We start from the raw sequence: 24045 nt of genomic DNA, 5'->3' as shown, positions 1-24045 counted from the left end.
TTTCAATACCCTTTGCCATACTCTCCCTGACCTTTCCACATTCGGCCTCCTATTCTGCTCCAACTAAGCACAACACAAACTTCAGAATCAACAACTCATCTTCCTCTTTGACATTCTTCAACCCACTGGTCTGATCTTCAGGATAAATTCATCAATCCTACCGCCTCAGCTGGGAACCATTCTTAAGGGGAGTGCAGATCAGAGAATCGATACTATATGGTTGTAGGCCTATTTTTGACCCACGTTCTCCTCAAGCACAGGTTCCCGCTGGCAGCTCGGGATCAGTGAGTTTGCTCAAATTACTCCAATAATTTCAGACCTTAACTGCCTGCCCAATTTTCCTGCTGGATTTTTCAAATCACATTCTGCTGCATTCCCTTCCATTTTGGAGCCACATCTAATTCACCCTCTGTCTTTTCAATGTGCTTTCAAATGCCTGAGATGACCGCTGTATAGCTTTCAGAAATTTACATCATTTTTCAACATTTTAAAATTAACTTACAGGCTATTAAAACCTCTGGCTGTCGCTCTGTGAATGTAGTTAGCACATCTGTTCTTTTGTTGTTCTTCCCTCCTCCTTTTATTCTAGAGTTGTAAATAGGTTTCTCCTGCCTGAATATACTATTTCTGATGACTGGTGCCATGAGCTTTTAAGTGCATGAAACAATGCCATGCTGCTTTCTAGGATTCTATTTTCCCTATGTGACAAATACATATAGCATGATCATTAAGAGTGTAGTCACACTGCTAGTTTTTGGAGCTCATCAACATGAAAAAGTGTTTGATAACTGCAGAGAAAATTAAAGTATCTGTTTTTATTGGTGCTTAGTACAGTGATTTAAGGTCAGAAGTTGCAAGAATATAGTTCATATCAAGTAAATCCAGTAAAACTGCTCCAAACAGGCAAACAACCAGAAAAAGAGGAAACATTAAAAGTAGAAAAGAATGAATGAATAAATATAGTGCCTAAATACTGAAAGAGAAGGTAAAATAGGAAACAGAGGAAAGAAATCCAATCCTCTAATAAAGTGTTGAATATGTATTTTTTGAAATCATTCAAAATGCATTTGAAAATGCATGCAGGCATCCAAAAATCACTGTAATTGATGTTATGCACTCTTATATTTTCATCAACAGATGTGGAGATTGCACTTGGACTTTCATATATTTATATAAAAACCAAAGCACAATTTACTGTTGGAATTTGTCAGTGTTTTGCAGACTGGCTGGGATAATAATAGTACTTTATTTCTCTGAAGAGGCGTAGCACAGGGTATAAGAAAAAAGGCCTATCACCATCTTCTCAGGGTAACTGGAGATGGGCTATATATGTGGCCTTGCCAATGTCACCCACATCCAGAGAACAAATATATTAAAAAAAGTTAAAATGGTTACTTAGTGTAAGCAAAGCGCTCGAAATATCTGTCTCTCGGCCAAATCAACCTATAATTGCTGCACTAATATTAAATGAAGTAGTTTAATACTGTTCACAACCTAAGTTGAATGCCTTTTTGTTCAGTGTGTTCACTGAAAGAGTCTCCTTCTTAACGTCTAGTTTAAAAATAATGTAAAGAATGGTCTAGGACATGACTGATCAGTTTGCTCCATGTTTAGTTGAGAGAACATTTTTGAGACCATGACAGGGGCCATATTATATGACCATTTACATCAGTTAGCAACCTCCTAGATGTTCATGAAGATATCACAGCTTTGCCGTTGAAGGCCAATGTGACTGATTTATTCAAATTTTTAAAATGCATTTAATTAAGTTCCTTCCAAACAGCTCCATTAAATCATTGAGGATCTATCATTTTTTCTGTTGGAAGAAATCCATTAGGTGTCAACTGTTTTTGAAATTCAGTTGAGCTTTTCCTCCATGAACCTAAGGGGGACATTGAAACGAACCATTTTTGTACCAGATAAGGTTTTTAAAAAGTTTGCAGAGAGAAACTAACAGTGGAGCAGCATGCATTGAAAGTACTTCCATTCATTCTTCTATAATATGAAAATGGTGACTAGCCATTGAATACAATGTAAAGGTGCAATTATTGGTCCAATTCTTGAAAATGTTTGTTACTCAACCATCTGCTGCCTCACATTTCAATTGTATATTTACAGCTCTCAACCATGTCTTTAAAATGCTGTGACATTGGTGTTGTTTCCATTGAGGCAGAGCTCGTCCCATTTCATTCCTAAGTGTCGTGGCCAAGCTGTTGCCAAGGAAGCTCATGTGATCAGAATTCTGTGCTGCTCATCATCCCGAATGCTCAGTTACCAGGCCTGATCGCCACCTGCATGCCAGCTTCCAAGCCTTAGCAGTGCATCAAAAAAGTAATATTCCATTCACATACTGCCTCTAACATTTACACTCTTCCTTTTCGGGAAGACCTTTATGCCATCACAATAAAGCTTGAACACCACTACTCCCCCAACTATGTTTGCTGCTAATAGGGTAACACACTCGCACAATGACTGTTATTGAAATGATCCTGCAGTTTGTTACATAAAACTCGCACTTCATTAACACAAGCTAATAATAGATGCCCCGAGCAATTCCTAAAACAGTACATCCTGATTGATTTACTTCTAAATAGTCACTACCCAAGAACAAGTGATCTGCATACTTAGAAACACTGTCTGTACTACAATTACTGAAACATGCAATGCACAATGTTCCCTCCTGAATATGTGGAAATATAATATACATGGAAGAAACGATGTTGTTTCCATTATCTTTGATAGCTTTAGTCAAAACTTTAATATTTATGAATATTAAAAATAATTCTGGGTGTTAATTTGAAAATAGTTTATTAGCAATTTCAATCTCTGGGAGCTCATTTCTGAAGGAAAATTCCTTTAAAATAAGTGTTCAGAACTTAAATCTTGTTAATGTGAAGAATGTAAGGAGTCTTACAACACCAGGTTATAGTCCAACAGCTTTATTTGGAATCTATAACCTGGTGCTGTAAGACTCCTTACATTTGTCTACCCCAGTCAATCACCGGCATCTCCACATAATGCATTGCACTCAGGTAGTTTGGGACATGAAGCCCAGTTGTGATATTTATCTGGTAAGATGGAGCTTGGTTCACCCTGGCCTGTCCCTTTAACACAACTGTGCAGGTACTCCATGGGGAGCAAGTGGTCTAAATAGGCACCTCCTAAGGTCAATTAAAGACTAATTGTTGAGGGAAATTGCTGAAGATTGGCAGCTCCTTATACATCCTGGATTGAGGGCCTTGAGGTTAAAAGAAGCAGCAGGAAATGACTGCCTTTCTTCCCCTTTTAAAAATAATACAAATGGTAGTGTTATTTGTGTCAGCCTTAGGTGTGACACTTGAGACGTCATGGCCATGTGCTGGACACATGGCTTATATATCATATATATAACAATATGTAACAACATGTTTGAGAAATTATGCAAATAAATGTTTCACAAGTATGACAAATGGGAGAATTTCTGTTGTTCTACACAATTAACGAGCTTCTAATAAAATCGCATTCTTTGAAATTGCAAACTTCAAAGCCAGTATTCTCACTGTCACTTCCGTTAAGTAGATCATCAACTGGCTTTTCCAAAGCAGAAAAAGGACACTATTGATCTTAAGTGATCTGATAAGGGTGGCTGCACAGAAATTACATGGCGTTCTTAAATTTCAGGTGATCCTTATCGAGCCCCATTCTGTAAGACCAAAGGGGGGAATTCGTGAATCATGTAACTTGGTGCTGCTCCCTTACCCAACTGGGACAGTCGTGAATCTGCACTCGGACTCTCCCGAAGACATATGCTTGGTACTCGACGAAGGCAGGAAATGTGATGTGGGTGGCAAAGCTTAGCAACCGCCTCTCTTCGATGTGCCGAATAATGGCATGTCTGCCGAAATAGGTGGTGATCAGATCCTGCTGCTGTAGGCTATCTTCAAAGCCCGCTTTCTCGTTCCCTAAAGCCACGATACGAACCGACCTAAACAAGTAAGAAGTTACACACAGAGTCAATGAACAGCCCCAGCCTAGCATCAGCCTTGAAAATATCTCCCGTGCAATACGCGGCACGCAGCTCTTTGGGGCTTTGTGCTGCCTTTTCCTGAGATCAATCTATCCAGCCTGACTTTGCACCGAATATAATGGAACGGAACCTAAAAAAAAAACACACCCCACTGCACATTACCGAACCGGCGTGTGAAACTTACATGATCAATGTTGTCTCGGCAGCTTAGCAAACGCGGGGAGCAAACAACGCGATTTATTCATAGTTCTTTCGACCCGAGTAACAAAGAAACTAGAAGTGAGCTGAACCCGCTGTGGTTCTTTGCCCCGATCAGAGAGCGTAAAATCCAGCAGCAGCAGCCAGGGATACGAAGCGGTGAACTTTACTCTCCTCGTCAGTTTCACCCGTGTGCTTGTTATATAGCCGAGGAAATAACTGTTATTGTTGGGCACGTCCGGCAGAGTCAGCGATCACTGTGGACCGGACAGGTTTTTTTTTAATATATCCACAAGCCCCGGTCCAGTCAGAGGCTCCCGATTCCTGACGTCAGTGAAGCTCATCGGGCAGGAAAAAAAATTACATTTCAATCCGTTCACAAAACTATAATGCAATCGGGGCGGCCACATGATTTATAGCCCAGAATCGCTGTCAGCAGACTGCCCAGTCCCTGATACAAGTCAGGCTTGAATAAAACAAGGAGGATAACAGTGATGGTAATCGATTATGCAAATAACAGAGCGAGAGGTTTCATCAGCAATCGGGACATTTGTATGGATAAAAAAAATAATTGACGATCGTGGCAGCATCCTTGGATCCAAATATCCTGTGTGCCCTCTAACGTGTGTACTGAGGACAGCTGGTGGCTGTCAGTTGATACCATTGTTTAGAACTGGTGACCTGAGTGAATAACACAACAGCAATGAAGCATCAGCACTTTTATTGTTGCAGATAGTTTTTTTAAAAACTTTTTTTTTCCAAAGTACTCAGTCGACCATAGGTGCAGGGCCTGACACTATCCACCAATGCAGTCCAATAAATGTTGCTGATGTGACAGATTTCCAGTGGTCCTGCCAAACATGGTAATACACCAGCAATGGGACAACTTTCATTATATAAATATATGTGGGAGATAGGGGGTCAGATGATATCATTACTGCAAATATGATGTCTACCCATGTTCTCTGAACCTCAATATATATTTATAATATCATGCATATGCTCAAAATTCCTCTTCCAACAAAAACATAGGAGGACCATTACCTCAGGAATCCCCAACGATCTCTCCTTGGCCCTTCCTATTTCTCATCTACGTGCTGCCCCTCTGTGACATCATCGGAAGACATGAGTCAGGTTCCACATGTACACTGACGACACCCAGCTCTACCTCGCCACCACCTCTCGATCCCTCCACTGCCTCTGTGTTACCAGATTGCTTGTCCGACAACCAATCCTGGATGAGCCACGATATCCTCCAATTAAACACTGGGAAGACCAATGTCATTGTCTTTGGCCCCACCACAAACTCCGTTCCCTGGCCACCAATTCCACTTCTCTCTCTGGCCATTGTCTCAGGCTGAACCAAACTGTTCTCAACCTCGGTGTCCCATTTGACCCAGAATTGAGCATCCGACCCCATATCCTCTCAATCACAAGACCGCCTACTTCCACCAACATAACATTGCCCAACTCCGGCCCTGCCTCAGCTCATCTGCTGCTAAAATTCTCATCCGTGATTTTGTTACCTTCATACTCAACCATTCCAATGCTCTCCTGGCCGGCCTCCCATCTTCCACCTTCGATAAACTTGAGCTTATCCAAAACTCTGCTGGCCATATCCTAACTCATACTGAATCTCGTTCACCCATCACCCCGTGCTCATTGACCTACATTGACTTCTGGTTCCTTAATGCCTTGATTTTAAAATTTTCATCCTCGTGTTCAATCCATCCATGGCTTCACCCCACCCTATCTCTGTAACCTCCTCCAGCCCTACAATCCTCTGAGAACTCTGCATTCCCCAACTCTGGCCTCTTGTGCATCTCCCACTTCATTCGCCCTACCACTGGCGGCCACCCCTTTAGCCATCTAAGCCCTAAACTCTGAAATTCCCTCCCTAACCTTGCTGCCTCTCCACTTCTCCCACCTCCTTTAATTTGCTCCTTAACACTTACTTCTTCGACCAAGCTTTTAGTCACCCATCCTGATATCTCAGAGTCAATTTTTGTCTACACTCCTGTGAAGCGCCTTGGGGCATTTCACTAATTTAAAAATGCTATGTAAATGCAAGTTGTCATTGTTGTTGTTGAATGCTTCTTTTCCTCTGCAATTAACAACCCATTAACAAAATCAGAGAAACATGCATTTGAAATGGGATTTCTTAGAGTTAAATTTTTTAAGCATGCCATTAAAAGAAAGAACTTGCATTTATATAGCACCCTTGGCAACGTCCAAAAGCGCTTCATAACCAATGAAGTACTTTTGAAGTGTAGTCACTGTAATGTAGGGAAATGTGACAGCCAAATTGATTCCTGGGATGAGAGGGTTGTCCTATGAGGAAAGATCGAGCAGATTGGGACTCTACTCTCTGGAATTTAGAAGCATGAGAGGTGATCTCATTGGAACATATAAGATTCCAAGAGGGCTTGACAGGGTAGATGCTGAGAGGATGTTTCCCCTGGCTGGAGAGTGTAGAACTAGGGGGCATAGTCTCAGGATAAGGGGTCGGATATTTAGGACTGAGATGAGGAGGAATTGCTACACTCAGAGAGTCGTGAATATTTGGAATTCTCTACCCCAGAGAACTGTGGATGCTCAGTCGTTGAGTATATTCAAGACTGAGATTGATACATTTTTGGACTCTAAAGGAATCAAGGGATATGGGGATCGGGCGGGAAATGGAGCTGAGGTCGAAGATCAGCCATGATCTTATTGAAAGGTGGAGCAGGCTCGAGGGGCCATAAGGCCTACTCCTGTTCCTATTCCTTATGTTCTTATCCACACAGCAAGGTCCCGCAAAGAGCAATAAATGACCAGATAATCTCTTTTTAGTGATGTTGGTTGAAGGATAAATGTTGGCTAGGGCACTGGGAAAACTCCCTAGCTCTTTTTTTAATCTTTTACATTCACCTGAAAAACAGGCCTCAGTTTGACATCCCGTGTGAAAAATAGCTCCTCTGAAAGTGCGGTAATTCCTCAGTGCTGCACTAAAGTCTCAGCCTGGTATTCGTGCTCATGTCTCCGGAGTGGGGTTGAACCCACAGCCTTCAAACTCAGGGGCAAGAGTGCTATCACTGAGCGGGATTGACCCCTTAATTAATAAGAAAAACTGATATTCTCCCATTTTTTAAAAATAGATTATTCTGTTCAAATTGGCTTTGTCTTACTCTTAAAATGTTTCTTTGCATAATATTTTAAAGATAATGTTCGTTATGTTATATTGCCCATAATATATTTCTACACATTAACAAGATTTCATTTCTGAACATTTATTTTAAAGAACTATTCCTTCATGAAATGGCCCCAGAACTACAAAGTTTCAAACTAAATTTAATGGGATTATAAGGTAAAGTGAATCAGACTCCATCCCGATTTTTTCCTCATTCCACAAAACACATTGGGCTCGATATTAGCAGGGCAGCGGGTTCTCAGCGGGGGGTCGACTGGGCTTATGGGTAACGTGCCCGGTGAAATCGGGGTGCTCCGCACGCAATTACAGGATAATTGAAGGTGCTTACCTGTGCTTCCGTGTTTCCCGCTGGTAAGCTGTGCGGTGGGCGGACTGCGCATGCGCAGCAAGGTCTGTCAGCTGGAGGAGCCCTATTTAAAGGGGCAGTCCTCCACTGACTGATGCTGCAGAAAATAGGAAAAGTTACAGCATGGAGCAGCCCAGGGGGAAGGCTGCTCCCAGGTTTAATGATGCCTCACTCCAGGTTATAGTCCAACAAATTTATTTTAAAATCACAAGCTTTCGGAGATTATCCCCTTCGTCAGGTGAATGAGTGAAAAGGTTCTCAAATCGCATATCTTATACTAGGCTGGGACAGCATCACACCAATCAAAAGGTGTCGTTGTTATTCAAACAGGCCAGTCACGGAGAACAGCACGTCCCAGTACACTGGATATACATTGTGTCAATTACACAGACAGACAGAAAGAAACCCAAATGGCAGAGAGAGAGAGGGAGAGAATATTAAAAACATAACTTTTTTTCCCCTTTTTGCTGGTGGGGTTACGTGTAGCGTGACATGAACCCAAGATCCCGGTTGAGGCCGTCCTCATGGGTGCGGAACTTGGCTATCAACTTCTGCTCGACGATTTTGCCTTGTCGTGTGTCTCGAAGGCCACCTTGGAGAACGCTTACCCGAAGATCGGTGGCTGAATGTCCTTGACTGCTAAAGTGTTCCCCGACTGGGAGGGAACCCTCCAGTCTGGCCATTGTTGCGCGGTGTCCGTTCATCCGTTGTCGCAGTGTCTGCATGGTCTCGCCAATGTACCATGCTCCGGGGCATCCTTTCCTGCAACGTATGAGGTAGACAACGTTGGCCGAGTCACAGGAGTATGAACCATGTACCTGGTGGGTGGTGTCCTCTCGTGTGATGGTGGTATCTGTGTCGATGATCTGGCATGTCTTGCAGAGGTTACCGTGGCAGGGTTGTGTGGTGTCGTGGACGCTGTTCTCCTGAAAACTGGGTAACTTGCTGCGAACGATGGTCTGTTTGAGGTTGGGTGGCTGTTTAAAGGCGAGTAGTGGAGGCGTGGGGATGGCCTTAGCGAGGTGTTCGTCGTCATCGATGACATGTTGAAGGCTGCGGAGAACATGGTGTAGTTTCTCCGCTCCGGGGAAGTACTGGACGACGAAGGGTACTCTGTTGGTTGCGTCCCGTGTTTGTCTTCTGAGGAGGTCTATGTGATTCTTCGCTGTGGCCCGTCAGAACTGTCGATCGACAAGTCGAGCAGAAGTTGATAGCCAAGTTCCGCACCCATGAGGACGGCCTCAACCGGGATCTTGGGTTCATGTCACGCTACACATAACCCCACCAGCAAAAAGGGGAAAAAAAAGTTATGTTTTTAATATTCTCTCTCTCTCTCTCTGCCATTTGGGTTTCTTTCTGTCTGTCTGTGTAATTGACACAATGTATATCCAGTGTACTGGGACGTGCTGTTCTCCGTGACTGGCCTGTTTGAATAACAACGACACCTTTTGATTGGTGTGATGCTGTCCCAGCCTAGTATAAGATATGCGATTTGAGAACCTTTTCACTCATTCATCTGACGAAGGGGATAATCTCCGAAAGCTTGTGATTTTAAAATAAATTTGTTGGACTATAACCTGGTGTTGTAAGATTCCTTACATTTGTCCACCCCAGTCCATCACCGGCATCTCCACATCATCACTCCAGGTATCATTGGATGGGGTGAGGAGTGGGGGGAGGACAGAGATCTTCCCCCCGGCGGGCGGGAGGAAGTGGCCTGCCTCTGCCACCAAGAAGGCCTGGCTCAAGGTGGCAGAGGAGGTCACCAGCACCACCAACATATCGCCCACCTGCATACAGTGCAGGAGGCGCTGCAATCACGTAAGTAGGTCAGCAGAAGTGAGTACACTTACTCATTCCCCTACACTCCGTCTGTCACATCACCGCCCCCACCCCACATCTCCTTCTGTACTGCCAACACTATTCTATCACATCACCCCTCACACCCAATCAAAGGTCATCCTCATCTTACCTGCACTTACTCACCTTGCCAGTACTCATCCCACCACTACCACTCAACCCAATCCTCATACAATCTCATGGCTTTATCTCATACTCACCCTCTCATGCATCTCTTTCACAGTCAGCCTCACTCAACCTGCCACTATCTGTGCTGCAGCCACAGGGCATACATCACTTATGTGCAGTAGGAAGCGTAAGGCAAACGAGCTGTGAGCATGAAGGGTGTTTGAGGGTTTGTCATGATGTTTACCTATATTTGATTTCTGATCAACTCACATAACATATTATATTTTCACCACTGCTGCCACGTCTTTTCAAATCTTGTCTGGTTTGTGCAATAATGCCCTTTCCTGAGGATCACTATGAAGACCCACAACTCATACCACCCATTGTGTCACTGAAGAATGGGTGTAGGCGTATTTGTAGGGCTCTTTTGTGCAGACGACTGAGAGACGTCGGCGATGTCCCCGGTGGCACCTTGGAAGGATGCGGAGGAGAAGTTGTTGAGGGCAGTGGTGACTTTGACGGCGACAGGTAAGCAGGTAGTGCTCAGACCAGCCGGGAGCAGTTCGGCATGAAGGAGGCTGCAGATGTCCACGACTACATGTCCACGGAAGCTGAGCCTCGGTCTGTGGACCCTGTGGCGAGGGTAGTGCCCTTTGCGAAGCATCTCTCTCTGCGGTTGCCCTCCCTCCTGCTGTGCAGGTGGATGTGTCACAGCACTGTGTTGTGGAGCTCCACGTGTCAGAGGTGGACGGCGTGGCCGGCGAGGCTGGTGATGCTGTTCACCCTCCGAGGAGGTCATGACTGCAGCTATGGCAGCCCCCGTCCGGAAGATGTACATTTGAGGGGATCCGCAAGGTAGGTAAATGTGTCTGGGCACCGGGGTAAGTGTGCAAGTTTATGCATTTTATTGTTAGGAGGGGGGTGGTGGAGGCCAAACTTTGTCCAAAGTGACAGAGTGGCCTCTTGCAATGAGTGAGGGTCTCCCCTCCCCACCTGTCAAATGGACCTTTGCAGCTGCCACAGGCTGGTGGCTGCAACACGTCCATTTCAACTGGGAGTGTTTCCCCCAGTACGGGAAACAGTCTCAGTTAATTGCAAAATCCGATCCCTCCTAAGATATCAGGTCAATCAGGTATGTAAACAACCTGAAGTACCTGTTCGAGTACTTTAAGTGGCACCCCGCTGGCTTTAATTGCCGGCGGGAGTCCCACATGCGGGGGCTACGCACGCATGTGAGCGCGTCACTGGGGAACCCTGAAATGGGGTGGGTTGGAGCCAGGCTCCGGACCCGCCCCGGGACTCCGGGATTTTCGCAGCCCCCCCGCCACGAACGCACCCGATCGCGGGTACGAAAATAGAGCCCATTGTTTGTGTTAAAGGGAAATCATCCTCTAAAAATGTTTGTCAAAACGTTTTTCATGTGTTTGTCACACAACAAAATTACATAATTTCAGTTGAAATACATCGTTACATAAGGAAAATGTTGTCATCACAATTGTGTATATTGTGACAACAATGGTGTATCAATGGTAATGGTGACATTACCGCTTCAAACCGTTTACATCCTTTATTGTGGGCAATTCTTGCAATGAAAATGCTGAGTCGTCTACAATTTTTACTTTAAATTGAATTAGAATCGAAAGTACAAAGTTACAATTTTATATGTATATTCAAGCTCAAAATAAATGGATAATTTATGGATTCTAAAAATAATTTAAAAGTTATACTTGTATTTGAGAATAAGATTCACAAAAATAGACTTGCATTTTTGGAAGCAACTCATAAGATTAATTCACTAGTGTCCCTCTTAATATGGCTGATGCTATGTTTGTAATAACGTTTTAACAAAATTCACACAACTCCTCACCTTACGTTACTAGGTCTGTCATTTTGAGTGCAACGAATCAGGAAGGGCCAGCACAGGTTGCATGATGTCATCACACTTCAGGAACTTCTAACATTGAGACTTGTCTTCAGCTTCTTCCTCACTTGTAATTTCTATCTGGGCTGGAAAGAACTTACAAAATGGATTTATGAATTGGGGGTTGTATTATTCTATGTAGAGATAACATACATTCCCCTGTAACATAGTAAAATAATTTCAGATGTCACTGCAGTTCAAATCAAATGGTACAGTATTGTTCCAGTTTGAGTCACACGATACAACAGCACATCATGTTTTATTCTATAATGTTTCCTGTACACTACTACAGTAATATTGATACAAAGTGATTCTGCTTTACAACAGCAAGAAGGCCTGGAAATTGTATGAGAATTCTCCTGATCTCACGCCATAACGTCGATGGGAGATTGGCGGATCCCTTGGAGAAATAGCGTAAACAGACTAGATGCGAGCAATGTATTATAACATAGGAGCACGGCTGACCAGATCACAGAGTGCTGGATACTCACATTGAAAACAAAAAGTGCACTGTGGCAGGAATGTTGTAACATTAGAATATGAAGTGTTGAAGACCAAAGCCCCGAAATCCCAATCGGGTCCAATGGTAGAGAGAGGGCAGATCTTCTGTTGAGGTCCCATCTTAAATTCCAGTGTGGTGGGGAGGGGCGTGGTGAGGGACGGGGCAGGGGTGGTAGGGGGAGTTAACTGAGTCTTCTGTCCTTCCCCCATGTCAAAGGGGGAATTCCCAGGGTGCCCCAGGAATTCCACCTGGTACGTCCTAATAAGGCTGGCAGCAGTTGAGAGTTCTGTGGAGGCCCCAGACTTTGCCTAAACTAATATAAGTGATCCTAGAGAGGATCAATTACCTTTGCTTTTACACCTATAAGCCCTTTTATGAGCTGAAAATTTATTTACTTTTTGCAATCTTTATCACTGGAAGGCCTTGGAATCCCTTAGCAAGGCAGTATTGGGGCACTCTACTCTCCAACAGTAGATCCAGGTGGGAGCTGCTCATGTGTTGTTCCGGGCATAGGTTGCCCGCTTCGACTATTCAAATTATCTTTCCCCCTCAATGTGCTGCAGGGACTGAGTTACCCACATCAGCAGTTCCATTCTGCTACATTTCAACCAGCAGAGCCAGCCCATCAGAACTTTGGGCACCAGAAATACTCAATTCCTGACCACTGACACAATTCACTTGTTTCCATCACTTATGGTTCATGTAGTCAGCACACTCATTCAACCTTTGTGATATTGAGGAGCTTTCCCTCTCATATCGTCAACATACTTCATCCTTTTTGTACTTATAGCAGAGCCTTCAAAAAGAATGCTGTGATAAATGATGTGTCTCAAGCCATTTCAATTACATAATTTTATTTGAATACTACATTTTGTTCCCGCAGAAAGTATATTAGGCAGCAAACTATTACCTTTAGTATTTAATAAATACTTTTAAGGATCATGAAAAATAAAAGTGTTATAAATTGTCTAAATTGACAAAATGTTATTTGCTTTTGCTACAAAGTGCTTAATTTTAAAATGATTTTTGTGAGATGTTCATTCCTGAATCTTACTGCTGAATGTAAGGCCATTCACACCACAGTCATCTATAGGTTCTAGCAGCTTCCCATGCGCAAATTACATCAGAAGCACTGCCCATTGGAACAGTCAAATTGGAAAAATAAACCTTGCATTTATTGCAACATGTCCTCAGGGCTTCCCACAGCAAAGTGGAGTAACTATTGTTACTCAGGGCAGCAGGAACATTTTTGCTCTGAAATAAAAATATAGGGAAGAAATACTCGTGCCTTGTGTTGGAACGCCAACAAATAATGCCAGAAAATGATTGGATGTAACTTTCATTCCTCCCATTCTGCTGCTTGCCTGATGCCAAGTGGAGGCCAGGAATTTCCCAATTGGGAAGAGGAAAATAAAATTAGATGATGGGTCATCAATGGACTGCTTTCACACACCTCTTAGCATCAAATTAAGAACAATGTTGTTAATAGGTTGTGATAATTGTCATATTAGTTGCAGGAAGCACATGGATTGGGGAGAATAGAAAGAGGGGAAAATGGGTGATAAATCAGAGTCATATTCAAAAATATAGAAATAGATCACTCACATAAAGTAACAGATATATGAGAGATGGATGTATTGTTTGCAATGTAATCAAATAATTTAGATGAAACCATAAACGTTAGCTACCGCACATGTATTTGTAATATATAAAGATTTTTCACATTTCTTTTTAAACTTTTTTTACTTTTAACAGTCTTTTATGCTAGTCATTTTAAAGAATTTCATTTTATCACTTTTTTTGCAATTGTTTACATGGGCTCACTTTAAGGCTGCAGTTATATTGCCTTTTTGCATTGGTGCAAAAAATGATAGGACAACTCAAGTCAGGTCTCAGTATGATCCCTGAGCATATTAAGGCCATCTCACACTGTTTAAACTTTGCAGTGTGAAGGCTGGCTTTAAGAAGTGCGCAGATGGTCTCTTGGACCACCTGGGCACTTTATAGGCTGGGAATTTCCTTGGGGTTGCTTCCGCTCCATTGCTATAACTTCGCCGGAAATGTGGTGGAAAGTAAACAGAGTTTCTATTGCACTTCCAGCGAAGGTATAGTGACAGAGCAGGAACAACTCAGAGAATATTCTTATTAATTACTCTTTTTAATGTTATGAGAAAGTAGAAGCTGCTGTTTGCTCTCTCCTATCATTAAAAAACAGCTGACGAGCTTTTGTATAAGCATCCTTGTGTATAGTTCTCTTTTGGAGCACAGAATGCAAGTCACAGGCAGATGAAGCCCACAATACAACTCATGCTTCCTTTTCACTACAGCTACCAATCTCAGACCAGTAGTGTAATATGACTTCAGCTTAAGTCACTGTGAAGTTCGCTTGCTATAAAAAGTCTCTTCAAAGCATTAAAAATGTACCTACATGCAATGAAAATATTGCAGTAGCAGTGCATTAAAGTATATACACGCACTGCATACATTAGATGCAAACTTTATATCTGTCTAGCACAGTAAAATTCCACCAGGGTAAGTCAACATCAAATGTTTAAACAAATGCTTAGTTTAGTAAAGATATAATAATGTGAAAAAGATATTAACTTATCTATTGTATATAAATGGACTGTAAGTTAAACAGAGGAATATTCTGTTAGCTAAAGCTCATTCATTACTCATTTCTCCCTGCATTTCCTAAACCAAGATGATCATTATTTTGCCTAATTTTTAATGTTATTCTATGTTATTTTCTTCCTCTTTAGGTCTCCCTACTACAGCCACTATTCCCTTGCCAGGGGTCAGGAAGGTGACTTTCTCTCAGACCTCTGGCAATGATTCTTTTGTTCAAGCTCTATGAGGTACATGAGAATAGCCTGCACTCAGAAATTCTTTCTCATGAGGAATCGCGGGCACAGATCTGCAATCTACCAATCCCTGTCACAGCACATTGAAGCAGCATTGTACCATGTTACTGTGCAAGCCCTTGAGAAGATTTATTTTTGATGACATTCAGCATTTTGAAATTAAAGCGGGTCAAGGCTGGTGACTAATTTCTTTCTGTTGGCTGTGGTAAGCTCTCCTGCAGGAATGTATTGATATTACCAGGCTTGCCCTTCGCCCTCCACCCCCACTTTTTATCAGTTTAAACTTTTGCAGTCACGCCACTTGACAAGGAGTAATATGTTTGATCACTGGAGAAATGTGGAACTCAATATGCTAGACAAACACATAGCTGTGTGCAGGAGGGATAAAATAATCACAAATCAACAATTAGAAACACAATAAAATCTACAGCCTGGGTTTTATATTTAGAGCTGCCCATTGTAGTGCCATTAATCAGGCAACTAATATCAGAAAAAGGGAAGGGGTTCCAGTTTTCACCGCAACAAACTTTCTACAGGGTGATGAGCAGTAGCATTGGAAGGGCCCACCTCAATCAAGTGGGAGCTTCATCAATATTAGTATCTGGGGATGGGAATGTCTCCTGACATTCAGGTACGCAAGATGGCAAGTCTAAGAGCGCCCATTGGAAACATGTATCCAAGAACGTTACTGCACTAGCTATGGTGGCAGTTGCTTTAAAGGTCCCAGGTTACTAACTTTAATCATTAATACTTCAGATAACTTTAGCTGTTTTCATAATTTTTTTTATTCTTGAGCCTTTGTGCCAATTGTTCTCCACAGCACAACTACTGGCACAAATAGGTTTCCCAATGGGAATCCTCCTATTTGATGTGTTTGGAAAAAAATGAGGCCACAGAGGAATGCCATGGAGGTCAGGCTGCACAAGAGGTGCTTCGGGCACACCCATCAGGACTCTTACACCTGAATCTATAGACAGAGGAAGCCAAACTTTGCTTTGGAAGGTGATTAGTGGATGCAAAGGTTCCTTTTCCCAAAAGAAGCCGGTGCAGCAGATCCAACGGTACCACTAAGTTATGTGAATGCCTCACTAAACATAACATTGGATGATTCCTTAGAAGCACCCCAATCACAGTACATCATGCTATCAGTAACACTGCATGAAAGGAGGCGTGCCAGGCTGCCCAATAGTCAGAATATCTCTACCAAAATGCCGCCACTCATTTCCACAGGTCATGAGACACCTATGAATGTAGAGAAACATCTTCACAGGATCCACAACAGCAGAGACCTAGACCTATGCTCTCTGCTGCAAGGATACCTACGGCTACCGTGCAGCATAGGGGTGGGACACCCAGTAGCAGTCAGTTGTGGCCTGAGGTTTGGCTCCACCTCCTTGCAATGTGATCCTATGGGAATGGTGCCACAGAGTAGCACAGAGAGCAACTCTCCTCATAGCCAACTCATGCAGTACCACTGCGCTAGATGTCTTCTCAGGTTCAGTGACATCAGTAGCTCCTGTCATTGAAGTCAATGGGAATCAGGGGGAAAACTCTCCAGTGGCTGGAGTCATACCTAGCACAAAGGAAGATGGTAGTGGTTGTTGGAGGCCAATCATCTCAGCCCCAGGACATCGCTGCAGGAGTTCCTCAGGGCAGTGTCCTAGGCCCAACCATCTTCAGCTGCTTCATCAATGACCTTCCCTCCATCATAAGGTCAAAAGTTGGGACGTTCGCTGATGATTGCACAGTGTTCAGTTCCATTCGCAATTCCTCAGATAATGAAGCAGTCCATGGCCTCATGCAGCAAGACCTGGACAACATCCAGGCTTGGGCTCATAAGTGGCATTAACATTCGTGCCAGACAAGTGCCAGGCAATGACCATCTCCAACAAGAGAGAGTCTAACCACCTCCCCTTGACATTCAACGGCATTACCATCGCCAAATCTCCCACCATCAATATCCTGGGGGTCACCATTGACCGCAAACTTAACTGGGCCAACCACATAAATACTGTGGTTACAAGAGCAGGACTGATGCAGGGTATTCTGTAGCAAGTGACTCACCTGCTGACTCCCCAAAGCCTTTCCACCATCTATAAGGCACAAGTCAGGAGTATGATGGAATACTCTCCACTTGCCTGGATGAGTGCAACTCCAACAACACTCAAGAAGCGCGACACCATCCAGGACAAAGCAGCCCGCTTGATTGGTACCCCATCCACTACCTCAAACATTCACTTCCTTCACCATTGGCGCACCGTGACTGCAATGTTTACCATCTACAAGATGCACTGCAGCAACTCGCCAAGGCTTCTTCGACAATACCTCCCAAACCTGGGACCTCTACCACCCAAAAGGACAAGGGCATAAGAACATAAAAACATAAGAAATAGGAGCAGGAGTAGGCCAATCGGCCCCTCGAGCCTGCTCCGCCATTCAATAAGATCATGGCTGATCTGATCCTAATCTCAAATCTAAATTCATGTCCAATTTCCTGCCCGCTCCCCGTAACCCCTAATTCCCTTTACTTCTAGAAAACTGTCGATTTCTGTTTTAAATTTATTTAATGATGTCGCTTCCACAGCTTCCTGGGGCAGCAAATTCCACAGACCCACCACCCTCTGAGTGAAGAAGTTTCTCCTCATCTCAGTTTTGAAAGAGCAGCTCCTTATTCTAAGATTATGCCCCCTAGTTCTAGTTTCACCCATCCTTGGGAACATCCTTACCGCATCCACCCGATCAAGCCCCTTCACAATCTTATATGTTTCAATAAGATCGCCTCTCATTCTTCTGAACTCCAATGAGTAGAGTCCCAATCTACTCAACCTCTCCTCATATGTCCACCCCCTCATCCCCGGGATTAACCGAGTGAACCTTCTTTGTACTGCCTCGAGAGCAAGTATGTCTTTTCTTAAGTATGGAGACCAAAACTGTATGCAGTATTCCAGGTGCGGTCTCACCAATACCTTATATAACTGCAGCAATACCTCCCTGTTTTTATATTCTATCCCCCTAGCAATAAAAGCCAACATTCCGTTGGCCTTCTTGATCACCTGCTGCACCTGCATACTAACTTTTTGATTTTCTTGCACTAGGACCCCCAGATCCCTTTGTACTGCAGTACTTTCCAGTTTCTCGCCATTAAGATAATAACCTGCTCTCTGATTGTTCCTGCCAAAGTGCATAACCTCACATTTTCCAATATTGTATTGCATCTGCATGGCATCAGGTACATGGGAACACCACCACCTGCACGTTCCCCTCCAAGTCACACACCATCCTGACTTGAAAATATATCGCCGTTCCTTCAGCGTCACTGGGTCAAAATCCTGGAACTCCCTACCTAACAGCACTATGGGAGTACCTTCACCAAATGGACTGCAGCGGTTCAAGAAGGTGGCTCACCACCACCTTCTCAAGGGCAATTAGGGATGGGCAATAAATGCTGTCCTTGCCAGTGATGCCCATATCCCATGAATGAATAAAAAATAATAATTTGGATCCCAGCCAGATCGACTGATATTGTACAATCCCTCCTTACACAATAATGAACACAAGGGCATAACAATGGTATCCCATTGTGATACGCAACAAATATTTGTGTCTTTCACATGTTTCTATGTGCTGCCGCAATCTTTTTGAAAGGTGATTGAGAAAACACCTCATAAGATAGCCCAGATACGATCCATTAAGTTGCTTTATTTCACAGCAAGTGAACAGACAGAGCAACAGTTATGGTTGGATTCACTTAATTCAATCAGTACAACTTGTCTTCATATAATATAACAAAAATAATGAACACACTATGTTTCCTCACGTCAGTGGATCATCTTGTTTAACTTAAGTAAAATAAATCGTCACTACCCTCTTGCAGCTCCTTCTGAAGCTGGCCAAAGTTTGCCCTCACAGCTTTCTGCTCTGTGTCTCCATCTTTGAATTTTTATCTTTCTGTGTTCACAACCTAAAAGGAGAGTCTGCACAAGACAACTCCTGCTGAATGCCTGGGCCCTGCAAACACAATTGGTGTAGCTATTCATCTACTGCTGAGATGGACTAATGAATTATCTATCGTTTACAGTCTTTGGGGAAACAACATCAAAACATAGCTCATTAGCATTCTTTCCATCATTCATCTCAGTTTCTTTTTTTTTACTGTGAAAATACACTTTGCTTTAAAACATAACCCTTAAATGTAACTCCTTTTCCCACAATCCTTTCTGTGGAAAAATGGTCAAAAAATCCTGAAACATGACAATCACCTTGACTTCAGCATCTGTCAAAGTATGAATCAGATGCTGGTCTGCTCCATCACTTCTGACCAGGCACCAGGGCTTAAACTGGGTGGATTGCCCAAGAAGGAACAGAATTTAGGTCAGAATCCAGTTCTGTCAGGATTTCATCCCATGTATATTATCCAAAATCTGCCAGGATTGCACTTTCCTCAATCCCAGGAAATTCATGGCCTATAATTCTAAGCTATTTGCATTTCAGGTTTTTTCAATTTTAATTCATAAATAGGATATTATGCCATGTCCAACCTTATAATGTGATAAATATCTTCAACTGTAATGTGACCATAATCCATGCTTGACCTTGTCACCAATGAGTAGCCCAGTTTAGCCTGGACTGTGAAAATATTTATCACATCACTTTGATGAGCGGGACTCCTGCATGTAATTTTTGAGCAAAGCAATTGAAGTATGCTTCTAATATGAAAAATGAATTTTAATTGAACTTTTGTAGCCCAAGGAAATAGTCATAAATACTCTAATGCAAAAGTAAGTACCTCCATGTACAATTGTATAAATTCCCTTATATATAACAGTAAAGCAATAGGAAAAAATAAATGTTAAAACAATGCAGATGTAAAACACAACTGCTGTGAAACTGATTGAAGCTGAACCCTCAAACCTGAATATGATTATTTAAAAAATGAGAATAAAATGTTTTATATGCTTTCTTGAGTGTTATAACCTAATGACAGTTACCATGGAGAAGAATGCTTTCTGACTAAGAATTTGCATTTAAGGTAGTTACGTGCATGTTTTCTGAGTTTTGCACAAACAAGGGTCCTGATCATTTAGGCGCATCATTGCATCTATAAAATCACAGGAGTATTATAGCCATCTATAAGAACATATAAATCTATCATAACCATTATATGATACGCCATTAAAGGTTTTGGCTCAAGTACCATAATGTTTTACATGTATCTGTAGCAGCACTTTATAATAGACCAGTTCTAACTATTAGATGTATATAAGGGACATATCATAACCAACAGCATGATATAAGTTGGCAAAGCTGGCCAAATAACTCACAAATGACAAAGTGACAAGTGGTGATATTGGGGTAGATTTTCAAGTTGCCGCCCAAATGTCAAACTGGCATTGCATGCCAGCCGCCCATTATAGAAACTGCCTGATTTTCATTTCCATTGTTTCTATAACGGGTGGCTGATCCTCTTCGCCAGTTTTATATCCTGGCAGCAATTTGAAAATCAAACCCCATTGAAAGAGCTTCAGCAAATCACTTGAATTTATTTTGTGGTATTGATTTGTCATTGTGACATCATTTCAATGGAAATATAATTTTTGTCTCTGCTTGAGTGTCATAAATAGAGCATATGCTTCACAGATCCATTATCCAACCAAATAACATAGAAACAACAAAATTACTTTTGTTGGGTTATGACCTATGGTCAATCTCTTAGAAAATTACCGTATCCAACAGGTTTCTGACTTTTTGGGTTGTTTTAAACCCTTAGTACAAACTGAAATGGGTACAAATAATTTGTTTTACAACTTATATCAGAGGTAGATTTTAAGATGCCATGATATGTAGTGCTTTCATGAAACATAAATTAATCCCAAAGTGGCTTTAAAAGCATTGATTTTGTCATTCTTGATCTGGCTGCGACTGCAGGGACTATTTTAATTGGTTAAATTATCTTGACTATCTTGTTGATGGATGTTACTGTGGTTGCCAAGGAAAGATTTGTTTAGTATGCAATTTTCTGCAGCACATGGAAACAGCTGTTGGAGTTTAAAGATTTAGCACTTTCTGTTAAATGACTATCTAAGGAACAGAAATCATCTTTAAAAATAATTCATAATGTCGAAACAGTGCAATCCATCCATGGTATCAAATAACAGTGACTCAAGTTATATGGAATTGGACAATCTGACTGTCTGATCACTTAATTCAGATTTCCAGCATTACCCATTGTTTGTAGCATTTATCTTTTAGATCAGGTCCTCTGCTAATGTAGTCTGGATTAACTCTGAATAACTAAAACCATTTTCTTGATTTCAAATTTCAAAGAAAAATTTTAAAAATCAAAAAATTAGTAGTCTAGATCCTTAGAACCTTTGGAGCCGAAATTGCTTAGCCGTTCTCCTGCTGTAAATCCATTGGAAGTCCACTTGCAAACTGGGTCCTGGACTTGTGCAGGAGTTTCCTGTGGCTTTGTCTGGGGGCAGAGCTCCTTCCTACCCTAAACAATGCCACTGACATGGAAGGGACAGGGCCATGGGTGAGATCTCCCTAAGATGCGAGTTTCTGCATCCTTGGCCTCACAGAAACCTGTTTTAAATTTGGAAGTTGATATGCCAAGTAAGAAGTGGTGTACTAGCTGCCTGAAGGGCAGAAGTAGGCCCCAACTGGGGGTCCAGGCTGGGATTATGGGCTGGATCTCTTTAGAAGAGGTAAGCGGAAAATTGCTAGAATGGCCTTCTTGGCACCGGGGCTACTAGGGGCATAGGCTGGTGTTTCCAAGAAAGCCCTGACAGGCCCAGCCACCAATGCTACATTTTGAGACCTCCTGCGGCAGGTAGGTGCCTGAGATTGGCACGGATGCCCGCCAGCCTCATGCAAATGAAATTACCTCCTGCATACCCAGCAAGATCAATGTGGGTTTGATTCCCAAATAACCATCAGATAAATATCCCTGTGGAATTTTGGCTCCAGTAACTCTCTTTTTAAATAAATAAATAATTCGCTTATTTTTCAATTTGTTTACAATAGTGGCTGTGAAAAGTACCAAGGGAAAGCCAATTCTGAGATGGTGCGACTGCACATGAAAAGCCTTAAATGGAATAATAGCAAAGGGTAACTGTGGAAGGTAGTAGAAGTGTGAATGAGATTGTGAGGTCCTGTGACATCTGTAGTCCACTTAGATATGACCAATGACTGACTGACTAACAGTGGAGAAAATTCTGTACAAGATTATATGTCAAGAGTCTTCTCTAGGTATCCTCTAGCTAGGTCTTCAGTAATAAGATTCGCAGAGTTGGACAAGTCCAAGCAGGTTCTTTCAACATCCATCTTGACAAGTAGTACCCACGAGGAGTTCATCAATATTGTCTTGGCTGAGAAGCCAGTTTCATTCTGTGGAAATGAATGAAGTGGAGCAACAGAACCAGCTAACAAGATAACAGGGAAGGAAGTTTTACTTGGTGGTCCTCAACTCTGAGAGAGACTTTTGCAAGTTTCATTCCTGAGGATTTCCATTCCATGAAGCTTCTTCAATCTTATTAAATTCTTCAGGATCTAGGAGCCTTCTATGTTAGAATGTATTATATCTCGTATAACACCTTTTCACCAAGATCTTTTCTGATCTCAGATTTAGATCTGGTCATTTGTTGGTCCATATGAGTTCCTCAGGGTCTACTTTATTTTGCAGATTGGAAGGGAAATGCCACATGACAGAGATTTGAGTCTTTAACTGACCTATTATCATCAACCATGAAGAATTTAGGAGCAGGTAGGAATGCTAAAGTTTCCTCTCAGCTCTCTGATCATCAAGTTTAGCGAACAGCTTTAAAACAATCACAGCATATTAGTGATTATTACAATTTAACACCTTAACAAACAGAAAATGAATCCGTTGACACCCACAGGAAATGAACTTTTTGCCAGTACAGGCGTGCTGAGCAAAATTTTAGATCCACGATTGAAAGTGAACGAGAAAGGCACATTTCATTGCTACAGTCATGAATTTGATTGTGTAAGAAGTACTGGTCAGGAAGATTTTAATCTTAAGCTCTGGTGCACACCCCCTGCCCCTCCCGCCCCCAATCTACATACAAGAAGGGCAAGTCTGAAAGAAGATCACCAGCTTGGTCAATATCATATTCACCATCTGACGGTGGGAGGAAGGCAGGAAGCGATGTCATTATAAAAGAAGAAAACCAAACAAAATCTAACTTTCAATTGTCAGGAACACAATACTACCGATGGTGGGGAACAGGAGATCAAAGCTTTGATACTCCCTGTAGAAGCTGTCATGGAACTGTTTGAAATGGAAAGTCTGGAGAAGGATGATAGAAGTCAAAATGAGTGTACTTGCCAGTGACAATGTCACTTGATAAGAAGTGTATTCTGTATTAAGAATTGGGCTTCTTTATGGCAATAATATACGTGTGCGCAGTAGTTGAACACTACCAGTACACTGCACTTTTGTAATGAAATATTATCCAATCTTGTGTTTTTTCCACAAACCGGCCAAACTCCAGGGCACAATTCCATCACACACTGCACCAAAAGACATTCATACAACTGCCACTACTATACCAGGTGCCAGCATTTAAAGGGTGAATTTCTGTGGGGGTTCTCCTGTTCATCCATCATAACTTCAGTGGAAACCCCGGAAAAATGGTGTAAACAGCATCTACGCTGTTTTCCTAGGGTTTCCACGGTTGTGCCGTCAAAGTTATGGCAAAAAAGATTGGAATAACCCTCATGGGAATTCATCTCCTTGCTGTCATTTGCACCTCTACAACTAGTGAATTATCAGCACAGAAGTATTCAGAGTGCAGAGGAGGTAGACACTGTGCTGCTGAAGATAGTTTGGACAGGTGATTGAGGGGGTCACGGATATCTTATACCAAGGCCTGTTCTTGGACAGCGACCAGGAGGCCTTGAAACCAGCTGCCATTCTCACTGGTAGAGGCCCCTGGCTGTCTCTGTAATTTGGTCCAGTTTTCAGGTCTGGGCCTACAACAGGGGCGGCATAATGGCCTGAACCCAGAAATATAAGTGAGTTTAGG

General features: G+C 42.4%; 1 protein-coding gene across 2 annotated transcripts in view; it reads right to left on the bottom strand.

The window, feature by feature from the left end:
- The window catches only part of rhobtb3 (Rho related BTB domain containing 3), a 105589-nt gene extending 101083 nt beyond the window's left edge, over positions 1–4506 (bottom strand). The window contains exons 1-2 of one of the 2 annotated variants that reach the window (XR_010962669.1): positions 4191–4506; positions 3739–3964 (exon numbers count right to left, since the gene is read on the bottom strand). Coding sequence is in view for 1 of the 2 variants with exons in the window: in XM_067982862.1 (XP_067838963.1) it covers positions 3739–3964; positions 4191–4192 (228 nt within the window). In the remaining variant the exon portion in view is untranslated. The remainder of the gene's footprint in view (positions 1–3738; positions 3965–4190) is intronic. The other variant, XM_067982862.1, reaches the window with a different exon arrangement.
- Positions 4507–24045: the final 19539 nt, after the last annotated feature.

The sequence above is a fragment of the Heptranchias perlo genome, chromosome 4, assembly GCF_035084215.1.
Source record: "Heptranchias perlo isolate sHepPer1 chromosome 4, sHepPer1.hap1, whole genome shotgun sequence".
Classification (NCBI taxonomy): Eukaryota; Metazoa; Chordata; class Chondrichthyes; order Hexanchiformes; family Hexanchidae; genus Heptranchias; species Heptranchias perlo.
This window is presented reverse-complemented; position numbering and strand designations above follow the sequence as displayed.